We start from the raw sequence: 25,433 nt of genomic DNA, 5'->3' as shown, positions 1-25,433 counted from the left end.
ATGGCAAATGTCAAAAGTTTTGTGAATGTTGACATGCAAATCAGCAGCCAGAATTATTTTTAAAAGTAATAAAGAAACACACACACACACTTCCAGTTCACCAATAAACAAAAACCCATCTCTGTATTTGTGCACTTTCAGGCAAATCTTACACTGGGTAAGATTTTTTAAATAAGATTTTTACATTGTTTATAAGTAATGCTAAGAACATGGTTTCTCCATGCCAGCCAGAGTATTATTTTATTGGGTTAAAAGCAAAAATATTACAGGTTGAGAATTTGAACGCTGCACCAACTGTGTGCTCATTTTTCTCTCTAAACGGGAGATGCCAGCAAACCTCTCAGAAAAGAAGTTTGGGTACTTTCAAAATGTCCTCTCAAAGGAGAGCTGAGTTTTTCCAGATCCCAAAGTTCTTCTCCAAGCCTGAGCTCAGAGCCCTTCTCTGCCATGTCTTCCTCATTAGTGGAGCGGGTGGTCGGGTGGGCTGACGCAGTGGGGTTATTTTCGAATCAAATTGACTCAGAAGATTTTCCAATTTTTCCCTGATTTTAGAGAGAAGGAATTGGATCATTTCTGAATTGTCCTGAGGCAAGTGGAAGAGAGCTCACCCATTTCTTCTCTGCATATTTATTAATTATTATTTATTTATTGAATTTTTATACTGCCCCTCCCAATTTGGCCCAGGGTGGTTTACAAACAAAACAAAACCAGTTAAGATCAGTCAACAACAACAACAACAAAAACCTTAAAATACCATGAAACAATCAGTTAAAAAACAATTTAAAAACCCTAGAAAACCCAATACATTTTTTAAAAGGCTCTTTTCCTATTAATTTTCTCTTCTCTTTTCCTTTTGTCTTTATATTGCCTTTGTGATACTGAGATATTATGGATGTGCATGAGTCTCCCCTGCCTCTTGTGGTGGTTTTTTCTTTTTCTTTTTTGAAATGTGAGCCCATCAAAGACTTTGAGGGATCGTGTGACCTGTGACTGACATTTACTTTTCTCCTTATCATTACAGTTTCCTGTTTCTTTAACTTCACCACCCCATCTGGGATTGTGCTCTCCCCAAACTACCCCGAGGAATATGGCAGCAGCCTGCATTGTGTCTGGTTGATCATCGCAAAGCCTGAAAGCCGGATCCACTTGGCTTTTAATGATTTTGATGTGGAACCTCAGTTTGACTTCCTGGCTGTAAAAGATGGCGGGACAGCTGAATCACCAGTCCTGGGGACGTTTTCTGGCAGCCAGCTACCTTCTTCTCTGACTAGCAGTGGCCATGTCACCCGGCTAGAATTCCAGACTGATCACTCCACTGAGAAGCGAGGCTTCAATATCACATTTACCAGTAAGTAGACAGAAAAGCTTGTGTGGTGTGGCTTGGCGGTGGTGGAATCTTTCCCAGCTATACTTCTATTTTCCATTGGTAGCAGGTTCTGAATACTTAAGGCTGCATAGAGTGCATTGAATTCTGGACATCCCATGTTCTTATGGATTTTAGATGAACTTAGTGCCAGAGCAGGAGCTGACATAGAACTTAAAAAATGTGATTGTAAGCTTCTCTAGTTGTACTGCATAGTCAGAAGTTTACACTGGAATTCTTCATTTTTCATCATGAAGTTTTGTTTTTTTAATGTATATGGTCCTCCTCATGTTTTTCAATATGTGAGGACAACGAGGTTATTCTCACAACCAGCCCTACCCAGGTAGGGTTGGTTTTGAGAACCACTGGGATTGGCTCCAATCGTGAGACTCCTCCACTGGGTAGCCCAGGTTTGTACCCATCTATATGATTAATTCTCTTAGCCGGCATGTGTGTCCACGATTTGGCGGCGGAACTCTCGTGACCTGCTGTGAGAGTTCCGGCGAGAGGCCCGGCGGAGTGAGGAGGGAAGAGGAGAGGGGGAAGAAAGTGGCGGTGGCGGGCGGAGGAGGGGGGGGAGATAAAAGCAGCAGCGGTGGGCGGGTGAGAAAAGCGGTGGCGGCAGCTTCAATCTATCTAGAAACACAAAAAGCATACAAATCGAAAGCTATGAGCCCTTTTGCACAATTGGTGAGAAGGGCTTGGAGTGGGGGAAGGCTGCTCGAACCTACCTTCCCCACAGACAATTACTTCATCCTCCCTGGGCAAGCAGGCGGATCACCTGCCCTGACAATTGCTGGCTACAGTGGTATGCGAATATGATTTGCACACAGAGCATGTGCCACTACCACACATGCCTATGCATTTTCCTTGTCTGTGCCCACAGAGTTTGCTGCCTAGAATTACATTCCATGACATTTTGACGCCTACACAGTGTGGAAGGAAATCCTCAGAATTGGGAATTTGACAGCAGTACTTGTACTGCAAAAAAAGTGTTTTATTCATTGATGGAAACTCTGTGGGAAGTAGCAGTGGAGTCTGCAGGAAGCATCTTTGATGAAGGAGGAAGAAATGAGTAGGGTCTGGGTTCTAGAGGAGCCTGAGCTACTTAGCTGCTAAGCTGTAGTGGCTGTCCCCAGAGGCGTATCTAGGGAAGATAGCGCCTAGGGCAAGCACTGAAATTGTGCTCCTTGTCCAAACATCCGACACCCATCTTTCAGATAACTTTACCATAATATCAGCTCAAAAATACAAGTCAAGCTCGTTAATCTTTTAATTTTTCAAAAACTATTTAGCAGTGGACGTATCCACCCCCCAAAATGCTGGAAAATTACAAATTTCACTATGCTGGGGCTCATGAAATACCCAAATACTATGTGGAGGTGTACTCGGAAAACTAAACAGAAGTGCCTGTCTAATTTTCTACTATGTATTGTAGCATCACTATTAGATAAGTTTTTAGAATTTGAGAATTTGACTTTTCCCTGATACTCTGAAAATAATTAAAGGATATGCAGAGTCAACTGTGTCACTGCTTGGAATATATTCTAGTATTTCAGAAAGACAGTTAAAATGAGAGAAAGAGAGCAAGAAGCTCCCACTGGCCTTAATACTAAGGATTTAACACTGATTCAAAGACAAAGTAACCATTAATAGCCATATTATTAAGATATCACATTTAACTCATTTATCACAAGAAGCAAAGTAAGATAAATGAATATAATCCTAACTCATAAGCTTCAGCTCAGTATTCACAAGCCCTGATTCTCTGTACATAGTGCCAAACTGAATATGTGTAGAGTGATTTATATTATATTAATTTTTTAATTTTTTTTAACCTGTAGGCCCTTTGCTGGGCTTCCTAAAGGCTGGGGGTGGGGGTCTGCATAGGTCTCCCCTCTGGCCTCTTAATTCACCACCACAGCCCGTCCCAGGCTGATTTTTGGGCCACTGGGGCTGGGGGTTATGGGAGTTGAAGTCCAATAACATCTAGGGACCCAACGTTGAGAATCTCTGCTCTAAAGGACTACTTAATATCAATAGGATTTCTCTCAAGTAATTTAGTCAAGATGTCAGCCAGCTCTTTTCCCTTCAAACACCAGGGCGCTTTCCAGACTAGACCCTACAATGGGGTCAGGACGCATCTCGGAAGTGTGCTTCCACACTTCCTGCGTTGTGACACCGCAGTCCCTACGTGGACAGCAGGGCGCCGTCCACATTGCCAATGCCTTTTCTCAAATTTAATCGCTGCACTATAGAGCTAGGACATCGTCTATGCGGTGTAAAAAAGTTGCTGTTTTTTCAGGTTTTTAGTGGCTGCGAGAGTGCTCCCCCTACTGGGTATGTTTTCAATGCGACCTGCCTTCATTCCAAGCAGTACTTCTGTGAAACGTATACATGATGTTTAAAAGAAAAAAAAAAGAGGTGCTGGAGTGTAGGGTACTCTAGAAATCATACTCATCTATATTTATTTATTTTTACGTATCTTATCCTGCCCTTCTACCAAGAAAATCAGGGCAATGTACAGGACTGCCCCTTGTATATCCCTCCCCAACCCATTTTATTCTTGCAACAACCCTATATGGTTGATTGCGTTCAGAGGGAGTGACTGGCCCCAAGCCACCCAGTGAGTTTCATGAACCTGGATCTCCCAGGTCCAAGGCTTACTCTCTAACCACTGTTCCATGCTGGCTCCCAATATGCAAGTTGCATATACGTGTGTGTCTTTCCTATTCCATGTCCTGACTGGCTTGTACATTGTGCCAGTGTGTGTTTGAATGCTGTTGCACACCTCCATAAGTGGCTTCCTACTCAACCTATTTTTAAAACACACTATTTTTTTAAAAAAATGGCTCAACAATGGTTTGGAGACCTGTTACTGTGTACGGACCTATCTGAAACTGGATATGTTCTCAGAACAGTCAATGAAAAGGAGGAATAAACTTGGTTACATGGATTCAATAATGACTGAGGATTATTTTTGGATCCTCCAAACTTTGAGTCTTTCATAGTCTAAGCGAATGCCAACTTCCCTCGGCAATTTGCTCTTACGCTCTCTCCTATAATTTTCTAAGGAATGCAATTGCATTGGCTTGGCAGGAGTGATGAACGACCTTTGTTATAACAGTGGTTAACAGCTCTGCAAAATTAATGGTATTTCTGGTTGGTGACTGCAAACCAGCTATTATTAAAAATAATTTGCCGTGCTGGATTAGGGGACAGGTTCATCAAAGTCAGCTAACCTGTGGTTTTTGCCGGTCGCTTAATACCCTGTGTTTAAGAGTCTGGATGTGAGATTTGTTCAGTGGGATGTGGGGGGTTATTCTGGGTCGCACAAGCTGAATAGAGGGGTTACAGTGGATTGCAATCTGGAAGCTCGCCAGCAAAGCCGTTGCTGTTGCAAATTTGGTGAGGAAAGGGAGGGTTGGCAGTGCATTAACAGAAACACTTGTCTGCAGAACATGGGGAATAACAGAACAAATACATACACTACTTGTTAAGTTTTAGCCAGATTACTCTGCACAGTGTGTGCCACCTAATTCTAAGATGAATGTGGAGGTCCCTGGTTGGGCAAAATATCTGAGAAATTTTAAGAAGCCAACTGATAAGTGTGGCTAATCACCCCACGACCACCCTCCTGCTCTCAGCCTTCCCATGAGCTCCTCTGAGTGCTGGAATGAAGGGGAGAGACGGAAAACGAAAGGAAAGCGGCAGCAAATGGAAAATGCTTGAGCCTCGTCCGGGAGTGTCCAGCTACGCATCCCTGTCTCCTCTTCCCAGCCTGTCTAGGCTTATCGGGACCAGACTCAGAGCAGGGACAGGAAGGGGGCTGAGCACCACCCTTTGCATCCTCTGTCCCAGGCTGCTTGTTCCTCGTGTCTGCCCCTCTTCTGGGGCCTCCAACACTCTCCACCAGCCTCCTTCTCATCCCTGGCGGGCTCCTTAAATGCCTCCTTGCAGGCTATGCATCTCCCGCCCCCAATTACAGGGGCATCACCCCTCTTTATTACCTGCATTTGATCACCCCTTACAGCTGTTGCCAATGCCTCTCCCCCTTCTCCTTCCTCCTGCTCAGACCCCCTCCCTTCGGGAGGCATGCTGCTGATGTTATTCTTGCATGCCTCCCCTTCAGTTTTATCAGGGCTCAGCTCCTCCTCTGCTGGAACTGAGTCCCTGCCCATTGGCAGTCTTTCCTCCATCTCTCCCCAGCTGCCACCCATCCCTGTCGCCTTGGGCCCTCTCACCAGTGCGTCTTCAGAGGTAAGGACAGCCGGCCTTACCTGACGGGGAGGAAGAAAGAAATCAACGGCAGCGGGAGAGGAAGAGTTTCTTGGCCCCTCACTTTTCCTACCATTTGTCTCCCTAGGAAAATGGATTCCTTTACTTTAACCCTTAGATGGACACCCACCAGGGAAACCTAGCCTTTTCGTACCTTGTCTAAGAGAGACAGACAGACTAGAGAGTCAGAATAGGGAAGCATTTAAGTGTCTTGGAAGCCCCACCCACCCACTGAAAAGCTGAGAGCTGGGTCCGGGAAAGGGAGCTGTAGCAGCACCTCCTCTCCTGCAGGGAGCCTTTAGCAAGCAAGCCTCCTGCAGGCTGCAGCGCTACAGATCCAACAATCTGGGGGAGGGGAGGGAGGTTAATATTTGGAGGGCAGGCTGCTCTCCCACAGGGCCTGTCCCAGTGTGGGGCTTGGGGGAATTGCCCTGGTCACCCCTCCCTAAGATCAGGCCTGCTAGCAGTCATCAATTTTGACAAGATCTGTGGACGGTCCTGCTTCCAAATGTCACTTAAAGTGGAAATCCAAATTCCATTTGGAGATCCCAGCTTGCATGAAACATCTGAGAAGTTTAAAGGAAAGCCCAAATGGTTTTGAGAAAAATCTGCCCACACACCGAAAGGGGACAGGAAAGGCCTCAGTGAGGGTTGAGTATAATGTTTTCTCATTATTTTGCTCTTCATGGTTTTGCTTTTTTGTACAAGTTTTGATTGGGAGCTTCCTTAAGCTGCCTTTGATGAGAAAGGTGAGATAAACATTTTGCATATAGCAAGTGAAGTATACTTTCTATTCATCCAGCATGTCTTTTGAATAGAGTTTACAGATAATACTGAAATAATACATTTAAGAAGTTTGTTTTTGTAGTTTTTCTCACTGGAATAACACATCACCAGTTTTTGGTTTTGGTTTTTACTCCTGGCAAAGAGTATGTTACAATTAGTGTTGGTAAATTGAACATAAAAGATATATAGTATAGATATATAGTTAAATATCTTTGAATATGTTAATAAGAAGATGACTTTTCTGTTTCTTGTTTCTCTATGATTCTTTGGACTGGTTCCCATGTGGCTCAGGGATGCAGGTAATACACACAGTAAAATGAGGAAGCAAACCACTTTGCAGGCAATTTTTTTTTAACCTTTCACAAACAGGCCATATTAGTTCCATGCACATCCCTACTGCAGGCAGGGAAGAGGCACAGGCAGGGAGGAAGACAGAGAAATGACTACAGAAAAAGACAGACGGGGAGGTAAAATGATAAGTATTTTCAGGTGAGCTCCACCCACTCTGCCGTCAGGTAAGAGCCATGCAAAGGTGCAACTTGGGGCTGCAAAAGGGAAAAAAATAGCACAACACCTCAATTATTAAAGCCACTGGGGGCTGGCTACAAGCAAGAAGAAGCAAAAATCAAAATAAGAAGACAAATTCAAAGCAGAGCAGCAGCACCCAGTTAAAACACACACAGTTTAAAGCTGCTGGTACAATTAAAAAAAAAGAAAGAAATGAAATAAGCAGTTGTGTTGGAAAGAAAAATAGCTAAGCACAGGCCGCCGCCACTGCTGAGCTGCTGCAGGCTCTTTTTTAAATTTTTCTCCTCTCCTCGGGCACAAATGTTTCTCTGTCCCTCTGCCTCCAAGCAGCCCCCTTAAATACATTTTGAAAATCCCTCCTTTGCTTCCACTTCCCTCCTGCCTCCCCCCCAGCCAATGGGGGCACAGTTGCCCATGACAACACTTGATTTGTATGATAAGAAGCCAACCAAAAAGCAAGAAGATCTCAAGCCATTTGGAAGCCAGTGCCAGCAAGGGAAAAATATGGTGACAAAATGGTGCTTGAATCACTCGAATCAATTCGAGCTCGAATCAGGCTTGATTTGATTTGAACTCGAATCAGGCCCTTTATTCTAAGGGCAATTTGATTCCAGTTCAAAACACGTGAAATGGCCCTATTGATTCAACTCGAATTGATTCAACTCGAATGAATTGATTCAACTCGAATCAATTTGCACATCTCTACTAAGAGGTGTGATGAGTGCCCTCTTCCCATAAAAACAATCTTTGCTTTTTTTAATTAAAAAAACCCCTCCATAATAGGTATCTTTGTGAGACTGACATAATTACCAGCTGACAGCAGGAAATAGTAGAAGTTGATATGTGATTTCCCAAGGCTTCTGCTGAACTCCATGTGTGTACTTCCTAGAATTATTCTTGGAGTGAGACATAATGTATGGTTTGGGGCAGGGAGACTGAAAGTGTTGAATTGTGTGAGGGAAATGCTGTCACTCAACCACCATTTTCTTACTCCCCCCCCACCCCACCCAGCTTTCAGACACAACGAGTGCCCGGATCCAGGTGTGCCAGTCAATGGGAAGCGGTTTGGTGACAGTCTTCAGCTTGGTAGTTCCGTGTCTTTTCTGTGTGATGAGGGTTTCATAAGGACGCACGGCTCAGAAACTGTCACCTGTGTCTTGAAGGAAGGCAATGTGGTTTGGGATAATGCTGTGCTGAGATGTGAAGGTAAGCCGCCATGTTGCATTGCCATCACCTTTGTTATGGAAAGGGTGGGATGGGGAGGACGAGACTCAGTTTGGTTGCCTTCTGGTGGAAAGGAGGAAAACACAAAGCTTGCAGGTTTCACGTGTTTCTTCTTCAGCCTTTTCCTCCTGTCTCTTCTTCAGGTTTTTGAACTTACAAAGTAAGAATTACATGCACGTAGCGAGTGTGATGGCACCCTCTGTTCAGCGCGCAAGTCTTTAGAAAATTGGAAGTGAGCTTTCAGAGAAAGCTGTAATGAATTAATTTAAGAAGTTTATTCTTGCAGCTTTATCTCATAGGCATAACACAATGCACGTTTTTGAGGGGTTTTGCTTTGTTTTGCTTTCTGACCCAAACTGTATGTTGCAACTGAGTACATTCATATCCTATGTAAATTATTAGTGTTTATAGGCAACTTTTGAACAAAAAGTTCTGAAAGTGGTTTATGTAGTAAAAGGTTATGAGAAAATATATTGCCTGTCCCATAAAGGCTCATTTTATAAGGAGAACACAAAATGAAGGCACCAGCCCCAGCCCCTGAAAGGCGCTGTGTTAGGGCTGAATAGGACAGTTGCTCTCACTAGGGATGTGCGAACCAATTCAGTTCGACTGTTCAGGGTCGAACCCAACCAACCCTGTTTGGTCCAACACCCCCCATGTGTTTGTGAGTTGTTTGTTGTTTGTTTTTATTAAATTAACTTACTCCCTCCCCTTCCCCCGCCAGCCTTCCTTATGCTTTGGTCGCTCTTCAGCCTCTCCCCCTTGGCGTGGTGGCCACGATAGGCCTCTGTGTGGCCTGGGTTTAGAGCATGAGGGAGGCCAGCAGGGGAAGGAGGAACCTCTGGGGACCCCCCTGCCGCCTCAGACAACTCCCCCAGTGGGGGTAATTTTAAAAGAATACTATTTTTTAAAAAAACTTACAAACCCCTCCCCCCTGGACCAGGGGGGTGCCTCAAGGGGGTGCCAGACTGAACTGGTCCAGTTCAGGTCCAGTTTGGACTCAAATCCAACCGGAACAGCCGGTCCCAAGCACACCCCTAGCTCTCACCCTGCTACATAAAGAGAACCCCCGCTTGAACAGCTACCTATCTCCCCAGTTTCTAGGGGCTGAATTTCACTTTTGAGCACTGCTTGTGCCCAGGCAGGAGGTTGGCGTTTTGGTGCTGTTGTTCTCTTCTCCGTGATGGCCAATGTTCCACCTTTACCTTTCAACGGTGTCCAATGATGTCTCCACCATCATCTTTCAATGATGTCAATGAAAGAGAGCAATTGACACCTTGGTCCGTATTTGCATGGATATTCCAGGACTGGACCCAAGAACCTCATTCATGCAGAACATGTGCTCCACCACGAGTTATGGTTTGTACCTTCCATTGCTGGTCAGGTACAAGCTCTAGCAGCACATCCAGCCCCAGGTGTCACAGCCAACGCACGCTTTGTTGCAGGGGAAATGGTGGGCTTTTGACACTTTCAGGAGAGTTGTGCGCAGTGCCAAAGCTTGCTGTTCCCATCAGCACACTTTGATTCCACAAAAGGAGTGATCTGAACTATTTTGGATCGTATCCGTTGGGGTGACCGAGGCAGCTGCTCTCAAATAAAAAAAGTCCAGGCATTTGCTCCCGGGATGAGTCTGCAGCTCATCACTCACCTTACAACGTATCTGAAGTCTACAGATTCTGGCACGCTGGAATTAGACGTCTTGTCATCCATCGCTCCGCTTCGTATGCCTCTGATTGAGCCAAAACGGAGAGAGAGAGAAGTTAAAGTGATCGCAAATTAAAGTCTCTGATATAACTGATATTTTCCGCCTCAAAGCTGCTCTGAGAGCTTTAAAGTTTTTTTCACTGCAGGAAGACAGAAAGTGAAATGAAAACAAGTTTCTAGGAATTAAAAAGGCTTCCTCCCGCGCCCTGAAAAAGATGCCAGTGAGTGATATCTTTGCAAAACGTTTTGAATTGTAGATGTGACAAAATCTTGAGAAGCAATTCCAGTAATTGGCCATCTGTGTCTTTAATGCCAAAAGACAATATTGCAGGGCCTAAGAGGAGGGAGGGGGCACAGTGATGGGTATTTATTCCCTTTCCCATTCAGAGGTGAGGCAACGTCTTTGCCCCCCTGAGCAGTGGCGTAGGGAGCTTGGTGGGGGCCGGGGGACAAAGTCCAACCAGTGACTCCCCCCCACACACACACCACTGGATGTTCCTTTGTGCACACAAAGAGCGGACGCCCCCTGCATCTGATGTCAGACGCAAGGAGGCGGGCCAGTGCCAAGAACAGGGCTGTCACAGCCCCATTCTCAGCACTGGCCCTGCCCTCTTGTGTCTGATGTCAGATACAGGGGAGGGGCAAATGCCCAGATGGGGAGAGTCCATCCTTCCCCAGCCAGTATGAAACGCTGGCTGGAGAGGAGAGTGGCGTGCCTCACGCTCCTGCCGGTGCGCACTTCCTGCCGGTGTGCACTTTGCTCGCCATCTGGGTGTGGGAGGGGTCAAGGGGGTGCCTTGGCCAGTCTTGGGCCCCCCCAGACCCTTGGAGCCTGGGGACCGTTGCCTCCCTTTTGCTCAACGGTCGCTACACCCCTGCCCCTGAGGCAAAAATCCAAAGGGCACCCACCAAGTTGGTAAAAATGCCACAATGCAACAAAAATAATGAATAACAATTTTCTAGCTTTTCAAGGTGCTACAAAATCTGTCAGCTGTGGTGGCTGCTTCACCCTGCCTGGTGTTAGGACTTGTCCTGCTCCCATTCCGTTGAGGGAGAGGTAGGGATGTTCCTGGCATTTTCAAAAACTAAGATTTGAAGCAAATTTCAAGGTTTCTCGCCTGTTGGAACATCAGAGAATTTTCAAGGGAAGCCATGCACGTTTCTTTAATACAAGCTAAATTTCTCAGGGGATTTTTCTACATTCTCCAAGGAATGTAGAAGACAACCTTCTGCCTCCTTCCAAGGAGGTAGAAGACACTCCAGGATCTCAAACCTAAGACTGTGCGAGTGGAACCCAGTGTGATACCTTGGCAGGAAAAGGAGTTGGTTCTGCTTTTTGTTGCGCTTCAGCACCCCCACGGTGGCCAGAGGAGGGTGCTGCAGCTCCCAGCTCTGCAGCGCAGAGGTCAGCTCACAAGGCCAGTAGCGTTCTACGTGACCTGTCTGGCTCCTCAGCTGGATGCTAAACTGCTTGCAGACTGACTCCTCCTCCCAGCTGTCTCTGCTTTCCAGTTTTGCTCTCAAGGCAGATTCCTGGAAGGCATCCTGGAAGCGACTAATGTTGATAGCAATATCCTACCTCCACGTTCAGGGCCAAGGTGCCTTTGAATACCAGTTGCAGGGGAGCAATGGTGAAAATTTCAGCATCTCTTTATCTCCTGCTTTTGGGCTTCCCGCGGGCATCTGTTTGGCCACTGTGGGAAAGAAAATGTAGGACTCAACAGACCTCCTGATCCAGCGAGACTCTTCTTATGCAAGAGGAATTGCAGGGTTTATTGCCCCAGCATTCTTCCATGGTGAAACTCAAGGCAGCTGGCATGACGTTCCCATTGGGGCATAGGGAGCTTGCCGGCATCCCAGGGACAAGGTCCCATGGGTGCCTCTTCTTTTCATTGTTGCACGCTTGCCCCAGCCCTGCCCTCTGTGCCAACATCAGATGCAGGGGGCGAGGCCAACACCCAGAAGGGGCCAAGTGGCCCCTTCCCCACTCCTCCCCAGCTGGTGCTTCGTTGCCCGCTGGGTGCTTCCTTCCTTCCTCTCCCTTGCCCAGAGCGAGGGCAAGCGAGCAAGCACCCAGCTGCCCCTTTGTTAACCAACAGTGAACAAGCAGGCGAGGGGCCGCATTTCACACTCCTAGCCAGCGAATGCTTTGTTTGCTGGCTGAGTGCAGGAGGGGGAAGAGGGGTGCCCTGGGGGAGGGTGCTGTGGTGGCCCCTCCCTGACCCCGGTGACCCAGGGACATTTGTCCCCTCTTGCCTAGTGGTGGCTACACCACTGGTTCCCAGGCAGTCTCCCATCCTTGCACTAACCAGACCTGCTTAGCTGCAGCAAAGTAACTACACTGCATCCTCAGACCAATATTTTGTTCTATTAAATTCTGTCGCCAGACCAATACAATTCACTTGTGCCTTGGGCTTTAAAAAAATAAATGAAATCCACCATACCCTCCTCGTTTGCCCTTCGCAAATTTTTAATTGTGCATATTCTTGCTTGCTTTCTCTCTAAGTGGTGGGGATGAAAAAATATATATCAATTTTGAAAACTGCTTTTCATCTTTGAGCCGCTTTGATAACCCCACTGCTATTAACACATACTCCTTTATCACCCCCTCTTTCAGCTCGCCTTTGACTCACCCTCCAGTATGAGCTCAATTAAAATCAAATCCTAATTAGCTTCCTTTTTTTAATTAAATAAGAGGAGGGAAGTCGGTCTAGAATATTTAAAGTGCAGTTTGACATTTTTTAAAAAAATAATTATTATTATAGGCAGAACAGGCCTAGCAAAGGAGGAGAGCTGGTCTTGTGGTAGCAAGCATGAATTGTCCTCTTTGCTAAGCAGGGTCCACCCTGCTTTGCATTTGAATGGGAGACCACAGGGGATGGGATGCTCTGAGAAGAGCACGTGCATGCTTGCTTGCATGCTGAAGGTTCCAAGTTCCCTCCCTGGCATCCCCAAGATAGGGCATCCCCAAGATAGGGCTGGCATCCCCTGGCATCCCCAAGATAGGGCTGAGAGAGATTCCTGCCTGCAACCTTGGAAAAGCCGCTGCCAGAATGTGAAGACAATACTGAGACAGATGGACCAATGGTCTGACTCAATACAAGGCAGTTTCCTATGTTCCTGTGTTCAAATTGACTGCAGTTTGGTGGGAAGATGGAAAAGAGTTTACCTGAATTTCAGCTAAAGTGAAATCTGAACATGAATTGGGAGTTGATTACACAAGCAATATATTTTGGAAATTCCAGGGGAAGTTGTAATTGTATGTTTGGTTACATTTCCAACAGCTTTTACCCTACCCTTCTATCAGAACAGCAAACAAAATGCAAAAACTGAGTAAATATGATCAAACCAAGCAGTGCAAAGAGCAGTTAAAGCATCTCTGTGAGAAGTGGCAAGGGCTTGTTGAAATTGTCCAGAAAAGACAGAGCCCAGTAGATGTCCCTTGGGAAGATGTTGCAAAGCCTGGGCACCACAAGAGAAAAGATGCCACCCTTCATATTCACCTGCCTCACCTCTGCACACACATTGGCTGCAGTTCTGCTGCCTTGAAATCACAGGTCCACCAGTTAGCTCTAAATGTTTTTGTTGTTGTTTTTTAATCAACAGCAAAAAGTTTGTGTTGATCAGATGCAATTTTATGGAAGCGGGTCCTCTCAACATGACACCATTGTTTGAGCAGAAAGTCAAGTCTGTTGAGAATTTGGCATAGCGCTGGTGATAATCTCTCCTGACTGCCACTACCCTGAACCTTGGAGATTGATGTTGTGATTTGAAATAGCCACAAATCAGTTTTAAGGAACGCAAGATGTATTTCTTTGTGGAACTGATGCAGATGCTTCTATGACTACAGTAGCAGAACAGGTTTTTCTGCTGCTGCTCGTTTGGTCTAATATCTATATGTTTTCTCTCCCACTCCCCACAACTGTCAGCTCCATGTGGTGGCCATCTAACCTCTCCAAGTGGGATGATCCTGTCTCCAGGCTGGCCAGGATTCTACAAGGACTCTCTGAACTGTGTGTGGGTCATAGAAGCTCAGCCAGGATATCCCATCAAAATTACATTTGACAGGTGATTTTTTTGTTACCACTGATTTCAACAAAAGCAGCATGGCGTACAAGTATCTAGCAGGCTTACCACAGCTCATGAAGGAGCCACTGTGTTCTGGGCTGGGGTGTAGGTAGGCTGGGGTGTAGATCTCCCTTTGGAAGATCTGGCTCAAATGAAGGCTCATGGGAGGGCGCTGAGGAACAAGCTGTCAATAAATGTTTCACTTGCCCCTTTGAGTGGCTCTAATGACATGAGGAGACAATGCTCAGCCCAGGGCTGGGGAATGACACTTAATAATAATAATAATAATAATAATAATAATAATAATAATAATAGCCAAGAATTGGTGGGACCATAAAATTGAAAAAGTTGAAGAAAATGAAGATGTAAAAATATTATGGGACTTCCGACTACAAACAGACAGACATCTGCCACACAATACACCAGATATCACTGTAGTCGAGAAGAAAGAAAAACAAGTCAAAATAATTGACATAGCAATACCAGGGGATAGCAGAATAGAAGAAAAAGAAATAGAAAAAAATCACCAAATACAAAGATCTACAAATTGAAATTGAAAGGCTGTGGCAGAAAAAGACCCAAATAATCCCAGTGGTAATTGGCGCCCTGGGTGCAGTTCCAAAAGACCTTGAAGAGCACCTCAACACCATAGGGGCCACAGAAATCACCATCAGCCAATTACAAAAAGCAGCTTTACTGGGAACAGCCTATATTCTGCGACGATATCTATAATAACCAACAGTATTGATGATAAAATTCAGCCATCCCAGGTCCTTGGGAAGAACTCGATGTCTGGATAAAACAAACCAGTCAATAACACCTGTCTGACTGTGTAAACAAGAAATAATAAATTAGTTAATAATAAACAACTTTATTTGTTAGCTGTTCCATAACAAATTGTTCTCTGGTAGGCTCACAACAGAGGATTAAAATATACAATACAAACACATAACACATTAAACCATCAGAGATGAAAAAGGTGAAATGAAAATACAAAATACAATAAAACTCATTTTAAACTTAAACTTAAAAACTCATTTTAAAATTAGTTAAAATCAGATCAAATCTGAAATCCTAAATTTAAAAGGCCTGAGTGAACAACAAAGTCTTTACCTGGTGCCTAAAAGAACAAAATGACGAAGCCAGGCGAACCTCACTGGGGAGGCTGTTCCATTAATGGGGTGCAACCACCGAAAAGGCCCTCTCCCTGGTAGCCACCCGCCTCACCTCATGGGCAGTGATGTGCCTCCCAGTACAGAGAACGGATGCAGTGGAGTAAGGGTAATCATGAGGTTCAGTGAGATATCTTGATGAGGGGAAGATCAGGGAAGAAGTTGAAGGCTTGGGTCCAAAATTTAAATAGTAGGAGACAGGAGACAGTGGGGATGGAAGGTTTGCTCTGTTTACCGCTGTTCACCTTTTTCTATTGTAGATTTAAAACAGAGGTTAATTATGACACACTGGAAGTGCGTGATGGCAGATCCTATTCATCACCACTGATAGGCATCTATGACGGCACTCAGGTCCCCCAGTTCCTTATTAGCACCAGCAACTTCCTCTATCTCCTCTTCACTACGGACAAAAGCCACTCTGACATCGGCTTTCAGATCCACTATGAAAGTAAGTTGAGACATGCAGGTAATTATATCCGTGCTTGCATCAGGAGTTGCTGTTCAAGCCCCATGGCTGCTTCCCCCCACTTGCTTTCAAGTGACCCGCTATTTCAGATAAATTCTGACTACTTGTATCAAATGTTAGAAAACCTGAAACTCTTTAAAGTTGATCGTGGCCTCTACATTTTTGGGATGCCCACTGCGAAAAAATAGATTACTCTTCCCTCCCCCACAAGGACATTTCTGACAAGCACAAATAGTATGCAAAAGACGAATAAAATTTGACTCATTTTGATACCCAAAGGAATTGTTATATTTTTTAAAAATCTCAAAATTATACAGAATCAGCATTGTAAAATCTAGTCCCAAGCTATTTAAATTGTAACGCATTATCTGAAATTAAATGGAAGGACCCCAGATGACAGAAAGTCATCCTTCTCCGTCTCCTTCTCTCTATCTCCTTCTTCTTCTCTCCTCCTTCTCTCCTCTTTCTCTCCTTCTTCTCTTTTTTCTCTCCTCTTTCTCTCCTTCTCTTTCTCTCCTTTTCCTTTTCCTTCTCCTTCTCTTCCTCCTCCTCCTCCTCCTCCTCCATCTCCTCCTCCACCTCCATCTTCCCCCCGCCCTCTGTCTGATTAGTGCTGTTGCATTTGTGCATTTTTAACCTTTCCTTCAGTCTGTTTCCTGAGAGCTGTTTCACACTTTGGTGCTTGAACTTGGGTTCAGGAAAAAATGGCAAAATATGTGCCCATGGCCACCAGTCATGGATGATCCATCTGTACAACTGTATTGTTTGCAGCGGTAAAGCTCCAGTCAGACCACTGCTTGGACCCAGGAATTCCAGTCAATGGGCAGCGGCACGGGAATGATTTCTACGTGGGGGCCCTGGTGACCTTCAGCTGTGACCCAGGCTACACCCTGAGTGACAGTGACGCTCTGGAGTGCGAACCGAATTTTCAGTGGAGCAGGCCTCTGCCCAGCTGTGAGGGTAAGCACTGAAAGCTTGAAGCATCTGAATTTGGAAAAGAATCTTAATAAAATGATATGCTGCATCAATTCCAGCCACTCCTCCATCCTATAGGCCACACTGTCAACCAAAATGTGTTCTGACTTCATTTCTAACGATCTCTGCTACATCTCTTTTCTCGGTTTCTGCATTCTGTGTTGCTCATGCCTGTATCCCCAAGATCTTTCATCATGCAGTCTCTCAAGTAAGCACTGGATCTTCATCTAGCATATTTGTCCAGGTAACTGTGTATTGTATTAGGCAGCCATAATTGTGTATTAGATAGACAGCAGAGTTTCCTCCTATGTGGCTAAGCTCCCTCTACAAGCCATAGAGCTTGTTGGCTTGACTGGTGGGGTTTACCTTGGCATGGCTCCTCTCCGCTCCTCCCTTCCCCCTCCCCTCCCCTCCCCTCTCTTCTCCTCTCCCCTCCCCTCCCCTCCCCTCTCCCCTCCCCTTGTTTCCTTTCCCCGGTTGCTGACATGGCTAAAAGGAGCGTGAGAGAGTCATACACAATCTGCCCTCCTCTCTTCCCACCCTGAAACAGGAGTTTGTCCCAGAAGCCCCTGTAATAATCCAGGGGCTTATGGGACAAACTCTTGTTTCAGAATGAAGAGGCCAGGGTTGGGAGGCAACACCTGAAGGCAGCTGCCACAGAACAACGCTCTCAGTCGAGGAAGTCACCCTGTCAGTGCCGTATCCTCCCTGCCCGCCCCACTCCTGAAATGGGGCCATGTCATCGCAGGGCCTCTGGGGCAAACTGCCACTCCAAGAGGAGAGGGAAGGGCAGAGAGGAGGTGGCAATGGCAGAGGAACACACACATACAACCCTTTTAAAAAGTGAGGGTCATCGGTAGCAGGGCCCCCCAACTGCCTGCAGAGCCCCATGTAGATGCTGATCCTGTTAGTCCGTATTGCCCTTTCAGTGCCATGTGTGGAGGAAACTGCTCCCCAAGGACCTATGCTGCATAAATGTGCCTTGGATAATTTAGACAGCCCTTCTGTGAAGACAGAGGGATCAGGTATAATGGCTGCAGCAGCAAACAGGGTTGCTGTGAATTCATTCATTCATTCGATTTCCATACCACCCTTCCAAAAATGGCTCAGGGCGGTTTACACAAAGATATAACAAACAAATAAGATGGAACCCTGTCACCGAAGGGCTCACAATCTAAAAAGTCACTGGAGGTCCTGTGCTGGGGGTGGATCGGGCCAGTTACTCTCCCCCTGCTAAATAAAGAGAATCGCCACATGAAAAGGTGCCTCTTTGCCAAGTTAGCAGGGATAATGTATTTATTTCATGTATTTCATGTATTTGAAATAATACATGAAATAATAATAATAATACATTTGAAATAATGCATAATACCCTGGCCAGAGTCAGATCCGTTCAGCTTCAGCGGAGGCGGGGCTGCTATGTGCTTTCACTGTGCCCCTGGGACTTCAAATGGCACCGCTTGCAATGGTCTGGTGGTGACATAGACTCAGTTGGGGAGGTTGTTCTGTCCTAGCAGCCAGGTTGTTGACACCTCTTTGCTGGGGAGCAGCCCTTGTTACAAGAATGTGCATAGTGGACAGAATCATTGCACAGCACAGAAAATGTACCTTTAGGTTTTTATCGCAGATGCAAGGTGGCCGAGGACAAGAGATGGCTTCCCTTGTGTTGTAAGCCTGGGTTGGTTTTTTGTTTTGTTTTTTTGCTTCCATTCAGCCATCTGCATGGGGACATCCCTCTGTGCCCAGTACATGGTTGTAAAAGTTTTATTATGATATTGTAACCAGCAGGCTACCATCTTTTTGTGTGCACAAAAGCCAGATTTGTAGTTTGGGGAGGTGCTTGTTGCTTTGCTAAACCAACTGCTCACTCCCCTGTGGGTAGGTCAGCTTTACACTCTGAGAAATTTGGGTGTTAATGTCTCTCTTGCTGGTTGTTCACAGCTCTCTGTGGAGGCTACATCCGTGGATCCAGTGGCACTGTCCTGTCTCCGGGCTTCCCAGATTTCTACCCCAACAATTTAAACTGCACTTGGGTTATAGAGGCTTCTCACGGCAAAGGTAAATCATACATCGTGTTTTTGTGTCATGTTGCCAACATCTGCAGGAGCATCTGCTTTTCAGAGGTCTCAGGATGTTCCTCAGGAAAGGCAGGTTCTCAATTACCCAAATTTCTGGGGTTTGTATGAGGCAGGACAGCTAAGACCTTATCCTGGAGTAGCGTAGTACTTAGAGTATGTGCTACGAGCAGGGAAATCCCTGGTTCAAGGCTGAATCCCGCCATGAATTCACTGGATGGCCTTAAGTAGATCTCTCAATAGGGGATACTTGTCTTACAGAGTTCTAAAAGTGATTGTTGGAATAATGTATGAACTGCTTTGAACGCTCAAAGTCTGCAATATAAATGTTTGTTATCTAAAGGTCCATCAAGTTTGCTGGAAAGAAAGTTGAAAGGGATGGTGACTTCATTTAAATGGGGAGAAATGAAGGTGTGTATATGAAGTCATGGTTGTGAGGAAGGCTAGTGTTACTTCCTGCCCCTTGTGATCCCCATACAAATACGACAGATATTTATATTCCACTCTTCAACCAAAGTTCTCAAAGTGATTTACATAGAAAAATAAATAATACATAAATAAGATGGATCCCTGTCCCCAAAGGGCTCACCATCTAAAAAGAAACGCAAGACAGACACCAGCAACAGCCACTGGAGGGATGCTGTGCTGGGGATGGATAGGGCCAGTTGCTCTCCCCCTGCTCAATAAATAGAACCACCATTTTTAAAGGGTGCTTTTTTTGCTCAGTTAGCAGGGGACCATCCATTAAGAATCCAGCTTCCACTTCTCTGTGTAGCCCTCTCCCTTTTCACACATAACAGCCCTATTGTGGATGCTCTTTCTGGATCTTGTGAAAGAGTGGTAGAATGTTATCGTGTGGGGCGGGGGGGGTGTTATTCCTGCATGTGGGTTTGTAGCTCGATCCACACATCATAGTCAGTGCCTGTACATACTGTGTACAGTGTACACAGGAACAGGTGCATGTACCTGTTTCACGCGTTATGTTCCAATGTATGTACAGCAGTACACTTCCTACCCGTCACCTTGCAGTTGAGAGGGCCTGTACCCAGGTATTCTTTTAAAATGAACACATGTACCATCATTCACACAAACGCACATTTAGACACCTGTAAGTGTGCACAGCAGAATGTCTGAACAGGGCTTGTGTTAGGCGGGGGGTCTTATTTGTGTACAGGCACCTGCTAGCAAAATGCTTGCCATCCCGCTGGGCAGGGTATGTGCAGAGGGAAACTTTGTGTATTGTGGCAATTCCTTGTCAGTAAGATTTAAGTCTCCAGTAGGAGAGGAACGAAAGTTGCCATTACTGTATCCCCACATGCAGCTCATTGCACACACCCCTAAGAATGAATGGCAGCCATTCATTCGTATGGCAGAAGATAAAGGGGTGTATTAAAAAAAGGTGTGATGGCCTGTCAGAGGCTGGCTTTCAGCTAGCTAGCCAGGTTCCCTGCCTTTTGGATCAAGCAAAATCCCCTCCAGTGGCAGAGACAGGGAGGGGAGGCCTGGGTTCTCGAGGCCCTGGTGGCCCCGCTGTGTGTGTACGCCACGCAAACCAGTGACACCCCTTGTGCGTGATGTCATGTGGCCTGATCACCGGAGGGCTTGTGTGAGCCCTCCTGAGTGCATTCGCAGCCAGCATTTACTGGTGTTCCAGTGAGGGAGAGAAAGGGAAGTAAATGCACCCGGCCAGCAAACACTCATGCTTCCGTGACTCGCAGCCAGGTTCTTTGAACCCGTCCATTCAATGGTGGCTCTGCCCCGCTTCCCTGGTTTCCCCCTGGAGCTTCCCATACAGTTCCCAACATCTTCCTCCAGCTCACCCTTCTCCCCCCCCAACCACCACCCTCCTTTTCTGGCATGTAGTCAAGGGTTACATCACCTCTGCTATGCCAGATTCCCACCCATCTTTCTCTGTGCCCATCAGGCCAGAGCATAAGCTTCTTGCAGACCTCATCCTACTAGTTTCTCCCACTGCGGTCAGTTATCCGTGGGCCCCCAGTTCCTCTGCTCTCTGGGACCCCCTTTGGACCAAGCCTCATTTGACAACGTGCTGCTGCAAACTTCCAGACTGTTCAGAGCGAGCAAGTGAGCAAAGCAGGCACATAAGGACACATTAATGTTGAGCGGCTTTCAGTGGCTCTGTCCTCCTCTTCCTGCTAAATACTAACACCACGGGGGCTGCCGCCAGTCAGTTCAGTGATGCCAATTGTATTAAGGCAGATAAACCAGCCGCTGAAAAGCGCAGCACAGCAGCGGAGGCATTGCACACTGTGCAAGCTATCCCAGGGAGCAGGAGCCATCCACTCTTCATTAATCTACTCAGCCTTGGAGTCTCTCTTCTGATGAGAGGCCTCCCATTATCCCACTGCTAAGCTGAATACACAACACACAGAGCCTGACACTCTCCTGTAAAATGCAATTCATTCATGTGGCACCAGGAGCCTTGTTTTCTTGGGGATCAGAGTGGCTTTCGGGCCCCTGGTGTGAACTGTGTGGGCAAGCCACGCAGGGAAGTGTGGCGGTTGGATTTGTAGACACCTTTGTTACAAGCAGTTTGTAGTGATCAACCTCCCCTCCCTCTAAAGAGTTCAGGGAGTGATCCCTTGTCTTGGCCGACATGCTGGTGAACTCCAGGGCAGTCTGAGTCAATCAGTACACCAGGTGGGTGGGACCTAGAGAGTGGTTGCTGGGGATTCTTGGAACAAAAAGGGCGGTCTTTGTTAGAGAGAAGTCCATGTGGAAAAGCTTAGTGACTGGCAAAGGAGTTTTGCTCCCTCGTGGTCAAAGCCAGAATGGAGGTTTCTCTCATGGATTAACTCTGTAGATCCTTAAAAGAAAGGATTGCAGGAAGATTTATTATCACCAGGAATTGGGTGAGTTCAAGGAAAAGGGAATTCAGCATAGGGAGCAGTTTGTTTAGTCAGACTGTGCGTTAGGAACTTATATTTCTTTGTATGTGTGCACTCTGCATATTCTGGATACTGTTCTATTATAGTTTACCTGCAAGGTAATTTAAATAAGAAACACTAGCCTACGCCCATCCTACCTTGGGTGTTGCAAAAGCCTCTGTAAACATATAAGCGTGCATTGAGCCAACCTATTTTTGTAATCTTACTAAGTACAGTATTTTACAAGCCTCTCCAAGTTTGGTTTTAACAGAAAAAGGCGGGGCTGAAGGGGGATTCCTCTGGTGCAAACACATCCTCAAACGTTCAGCAGCTATCCGTTTTCTCACCATGTGTAGGCTTGCATGTGGAAGGTTTTTGTACTCCAAGTGCCAAATTAAAAGAGGTTTTTTCTTGAGTTATCCCGCCCCAAGCCCAGAGAGTTTCTGTAGACAAAAGGGGTGGCAGCAGCAGCATTTTGAGCCTACCGATAATACAGAAGAATTTTAGGAGAAGCCTAGCCAGGTAGCTCAGCAGGGATGGTTCAGCATTTCTTTCCCTCACGTGAGCTTGCTCTAAGACAAAAGCTGTAATCAGCTACACAGTTCATTTAGGGAAAGTCCGGGTCATCTTCTGTATCAACCATATGGGACCAGAGTGAATTCGGAAGAGTGAGGGACGTTGATGGTTGCTTTAAGTGCAGGGTGAGTGTGAATCATTCAAAGGAGCTGTTTTAGAGGAATTCAATATGCAGTGCTGGGCACTTGGTTAGATCTTCTTCTTCTTTTTTAAGATGCAGAAAAATTCAGAGAGAAGAGTAGGCCTACCAGTAGCTATTATCCATGAAAAGCTGGATGATATACTGACAGAGTTGGTATACCTCTAGATCATGGGTTCTCAACCTTGGGTCCCCAGATGTTGTTGGACTTCAACTCCCATAATTCCCAACTGAAGGCCATTGGGGCTGAGGATTATGGGAGTTGAAGTCCAGTAACATCTGGAGACCCAAGGCTGAGAATCCATGCTCTAGATAACAGTCCCTGAGGATGAACAACAAGGGATTGCTGGGGGCAAACCATAAGGGGGAACATCTTCATACTCTGTGAGTGTGCAGTGGTGTCTAGTTGGAGGACACATTCTTCCAGATTAGGTGACCTGATGATTTACCAGAAAGAACCAAAAAGCCATCCAACCCAGGAGTGCAACATCCTATCAGAAATGGACAGTTTCGGGGCCAGGCCAAAGCTGGGGTGGCTGTTGGCTGAAGGGCAGCAGATAGACAGTTCTGCTTTGTTGACCAAGCAAGTGCAGAAGGCCAGGCTCCTTCAGGAAAGGGACCTATCTTCTCACTATGTGAGGCTATTCTCACGGTCATACGAAATCGAGCCTAACCTGATTTCATATGCCTGTGAGAACCAGGAGATTCCGGGGGGCGTGCGGCCCCGATTCCCCCCAGCCCCCGCCGGCTCTGTAACGAAGCCAGCAGTTGTGTGGGCGGCCAGTTCAGACTGCTCATCTTCTGGGAGAGTGGGCTTAGCCCGCTCTCCCCGCAAACCCCATCCAGGCTCTTCTCACTGCTCCTTGTGGCTGCTGACAGCTGCCTTTTCTCCCTTCCCTCAGAAGCCCCTTCGTCATGGCACTGTGTGACGGCATGATGTAGTGAACAACTTGTTCTGGGGGGAAGTGGCAGCCATCGAGAGGGTTGCTGCTGCGGCAAAACAGGTGTCTCAAAGAAAAGAAAAGGTGTCCCAGGGCTTGACTTCGGGGGGTCCCCCTTCCCCTTACCACTTCAGTTTCAATCTGAAACTTCTATTCTAGAATCTTGCCTCTGCTCTACATTTGAAGTATTGATTGTGGTTGACTTTGATTGACACCTCAATCCCTCCCTTGTCTTCTAGGTTTGCAGTCTTGCTTTTGCTCCTGGTTCTCCTGGGGCTTTTACCTGCTTGCTCAGTCTTTTTCTTTGGCTTGCACAGCTTGACGGGGAGGCTTGATCTCCCCCAGTCTCTGGGGGCCCGAGCAGAGGGAACAGAAACAAGCTCATTCGCATATCAAGGATCTCGCTGTCTCTGATCCACCCTCGCAAATGTAACCATTTCCTCCTTTGAAACAGAAAGCAGCTCTCCTCCTCACCAAGCTGACGCTAAGCATGGTGCTTTCTGTTATCCAGTGGAATTAAGAGGCTAGCCTTTTAAATCTGGTGCTATCAAAGCTTGGTTGCTGTCGGCTTTGCTTTCTCTACGCAGCTGCTTTACAGTTAACAGCGTGCACACGCCCCTCGCTGCTACTGGCAAACCTTTATTTAATCACAACAGTCCCCAGGCACCAATCGGTATCTGACAGGGATCTGGTCCTTGCGAAGAGAGCCAATGTTGGAACAGAGAACACGGAACTCAGTGGACCATTGATCTAATCCCAAAACTATAATCATCACATTCTCAGTTTGGTCACACTTTAGTACTTATTTTGCACAATGCACGGTAACCTTCTTCCCACTCAGTTGTGAGAGTTGTGAGTTATGTTGATTGATTGATTGATTGATTGATTGATTGATTGATTGATTGATTATATTATTTGTTCAGCACCTTGGTACTTCTTTCGGACACTTCTCTCTGCTCACAGGGTGCTCCCCCAGGCCACTAGTGATACGTGAGAACTGAGATCTATGACCTCTGCTGAACACTGGAAGAAGCAGCAGCCGGTGAAGATGGGATGAGCAGGCAGGCAGTGTTCCCTCTAACAGGGATTCCCGGTTGTTGTTTACTACAACTCCCAGAATCCCCAGCTGCAATGCCTTTTGCTTGGGGATTATGGGAGCTGAAGTCAACAACAGCTGGGAATCCCTGTTAGAGGGAACACTGCAGGTAGGGGTGTAAATCCCGTCGACCGGAGAGTGGCAGGGACTCTTGCCATGGTCATGACATGGTGGCACCTGGCCCTGGTAGAATCAGGGGGAGGGCTAAGCCCCTGTTTCCCTTAAGATGGGCCAGGCTGAGATCTTGGGTGGGAGGCTGGACACTTCAGCAAGGGGTAGCCAGGCAACTGAAAGGATGGGGCAGTCAGTGCATAGGAACATAGGTGGATGCCTTATACCGAGTCAGACCATAGGTCCATCTCACTCAGCATTGTCTACTCAGACTGGAAGTGGCTTCTCCGAGGTTGCAGGCAGGAGTCTCTCTCAGCCCTATCTTGGAGATGCTGCCAAGGAGGGAACCTGGAATCTTCTGCATGCACGCAAGCAGATGTTCTTCCCGTAGCAGCCCCATCCCCTAAGGGGAATATCTTATAGTGCTCACACCTGTAGTCTCCCATCCAACAGCAAACCAGGGTGGACCCTGCTTAGTTCATGCCTGCTACCCAAGACCAGCTCTTCTCCCTTACCCCAGATGATGAGCCTTTTGGTCATCATCCCTTTGATCCTTCCACTCCTGTCAAAGAACATGTGGTTCACATTCCTGGATTTAAAAGATGCTTATTTCTATATCCCCATGTGCTTAAACGACTGCAGGTACTTGAGTTTCAAGATTGGAACATGACATACACTCAGTACTTCCCTTTGGATTAGCGTCAGCACCAAGGGTATTCACCATGGCAGTTGTGGCAGCATACCTTGAGCACCAACAAATCCAGCTCTTTCCATTTATAGACAATTGGCTTCTTGTAGTCCTGCAAATGACTGTCTAGAAGAATATATGCTTCACACTGGATTTGTTGCAAAACTGGGGTCTGTGGGGACTGAAAGGTGAATGGTTGTAGGAGTGGCTTTGACCACCAGAGGCGTCTGGGAAGAAGAGCCTCGGTGTGTCTGAGCCACAAGATGACTGAAGGGATCAGAAGCTGCTGTGGTCCTGTGTATGCATTCTTTAGTCTGTTAAAATAAATACCTCCAACTCCATCCCAGCAGAAGTA

The 25,433-nt window shown here is 46.4% G+C and overlaps 1 protein-coding gene across 8 annotated transcripts in view; it reads left to right on the top strand.

Moving 5' to 3' along the window:
- Nucleotides 1-25,433, top strand: part of CSMD2 (CUB and Sushi multiple domains 2) — a 684,208-nt gene that overhangs the window by 457,701 nt on the left and 201,074 nt on the right. For 7 of the 8 annotated variants that reach the window (XM_053267555.1, XM_053267553.1, XM_053267554.1 and 4 more), the window contains 6 exons: nucleotides 1,022-1,348; nucleotides 7,967-8,161; nucleotides 13,813-13,951; nucleotides 15,384-15,571; nucleotides 16,361-16,549; nucleotides 18,506-18,622. In XM_053267555.1, the coding sequence (XP_053123530.1) occupies nucleotides 1,022-1,348; nucleotides 7,967-8,161; nucleotides 13,813-13,951; nucleotides 15,384-15,571; nucleotides 16,361-16,549; nucleotides 18,506-18,622 (1,155 nt within the window). Of the gene's footprint in view, nucleotides 1-1,021; nucleotides 1,349-7,966; nucleotides 8,162-9,975; nucleotides 10,105-13,812; nucleotides 13,952-15,383; nucleotides 15,572-16,360; nucleotides 16,550-18,505; nucleotides 18,623-25,433 lie in introns of those variants that run through there. The other variant, XM_053267558.1, reaches the window with a different exon arrangement.

The sequence above is a fragment of the Hemicordylus capensis genome, chromosome 7, assembly GCF_027244095.1.
Source record: "Hemicordylus capensis ecotype Gifberg chromosome 7, rHemCap1.1.pri, whole genome shotgun sequence".
NCBI lineage: Eukaryota > Metazoa > Chordata > Lepidosauria > Squamata > Cordylidae > Hemicordylus > Hemicordylus capensis.
This window is presented reverse-complemented; position numbering and strand designations above follow the sequence as displayed.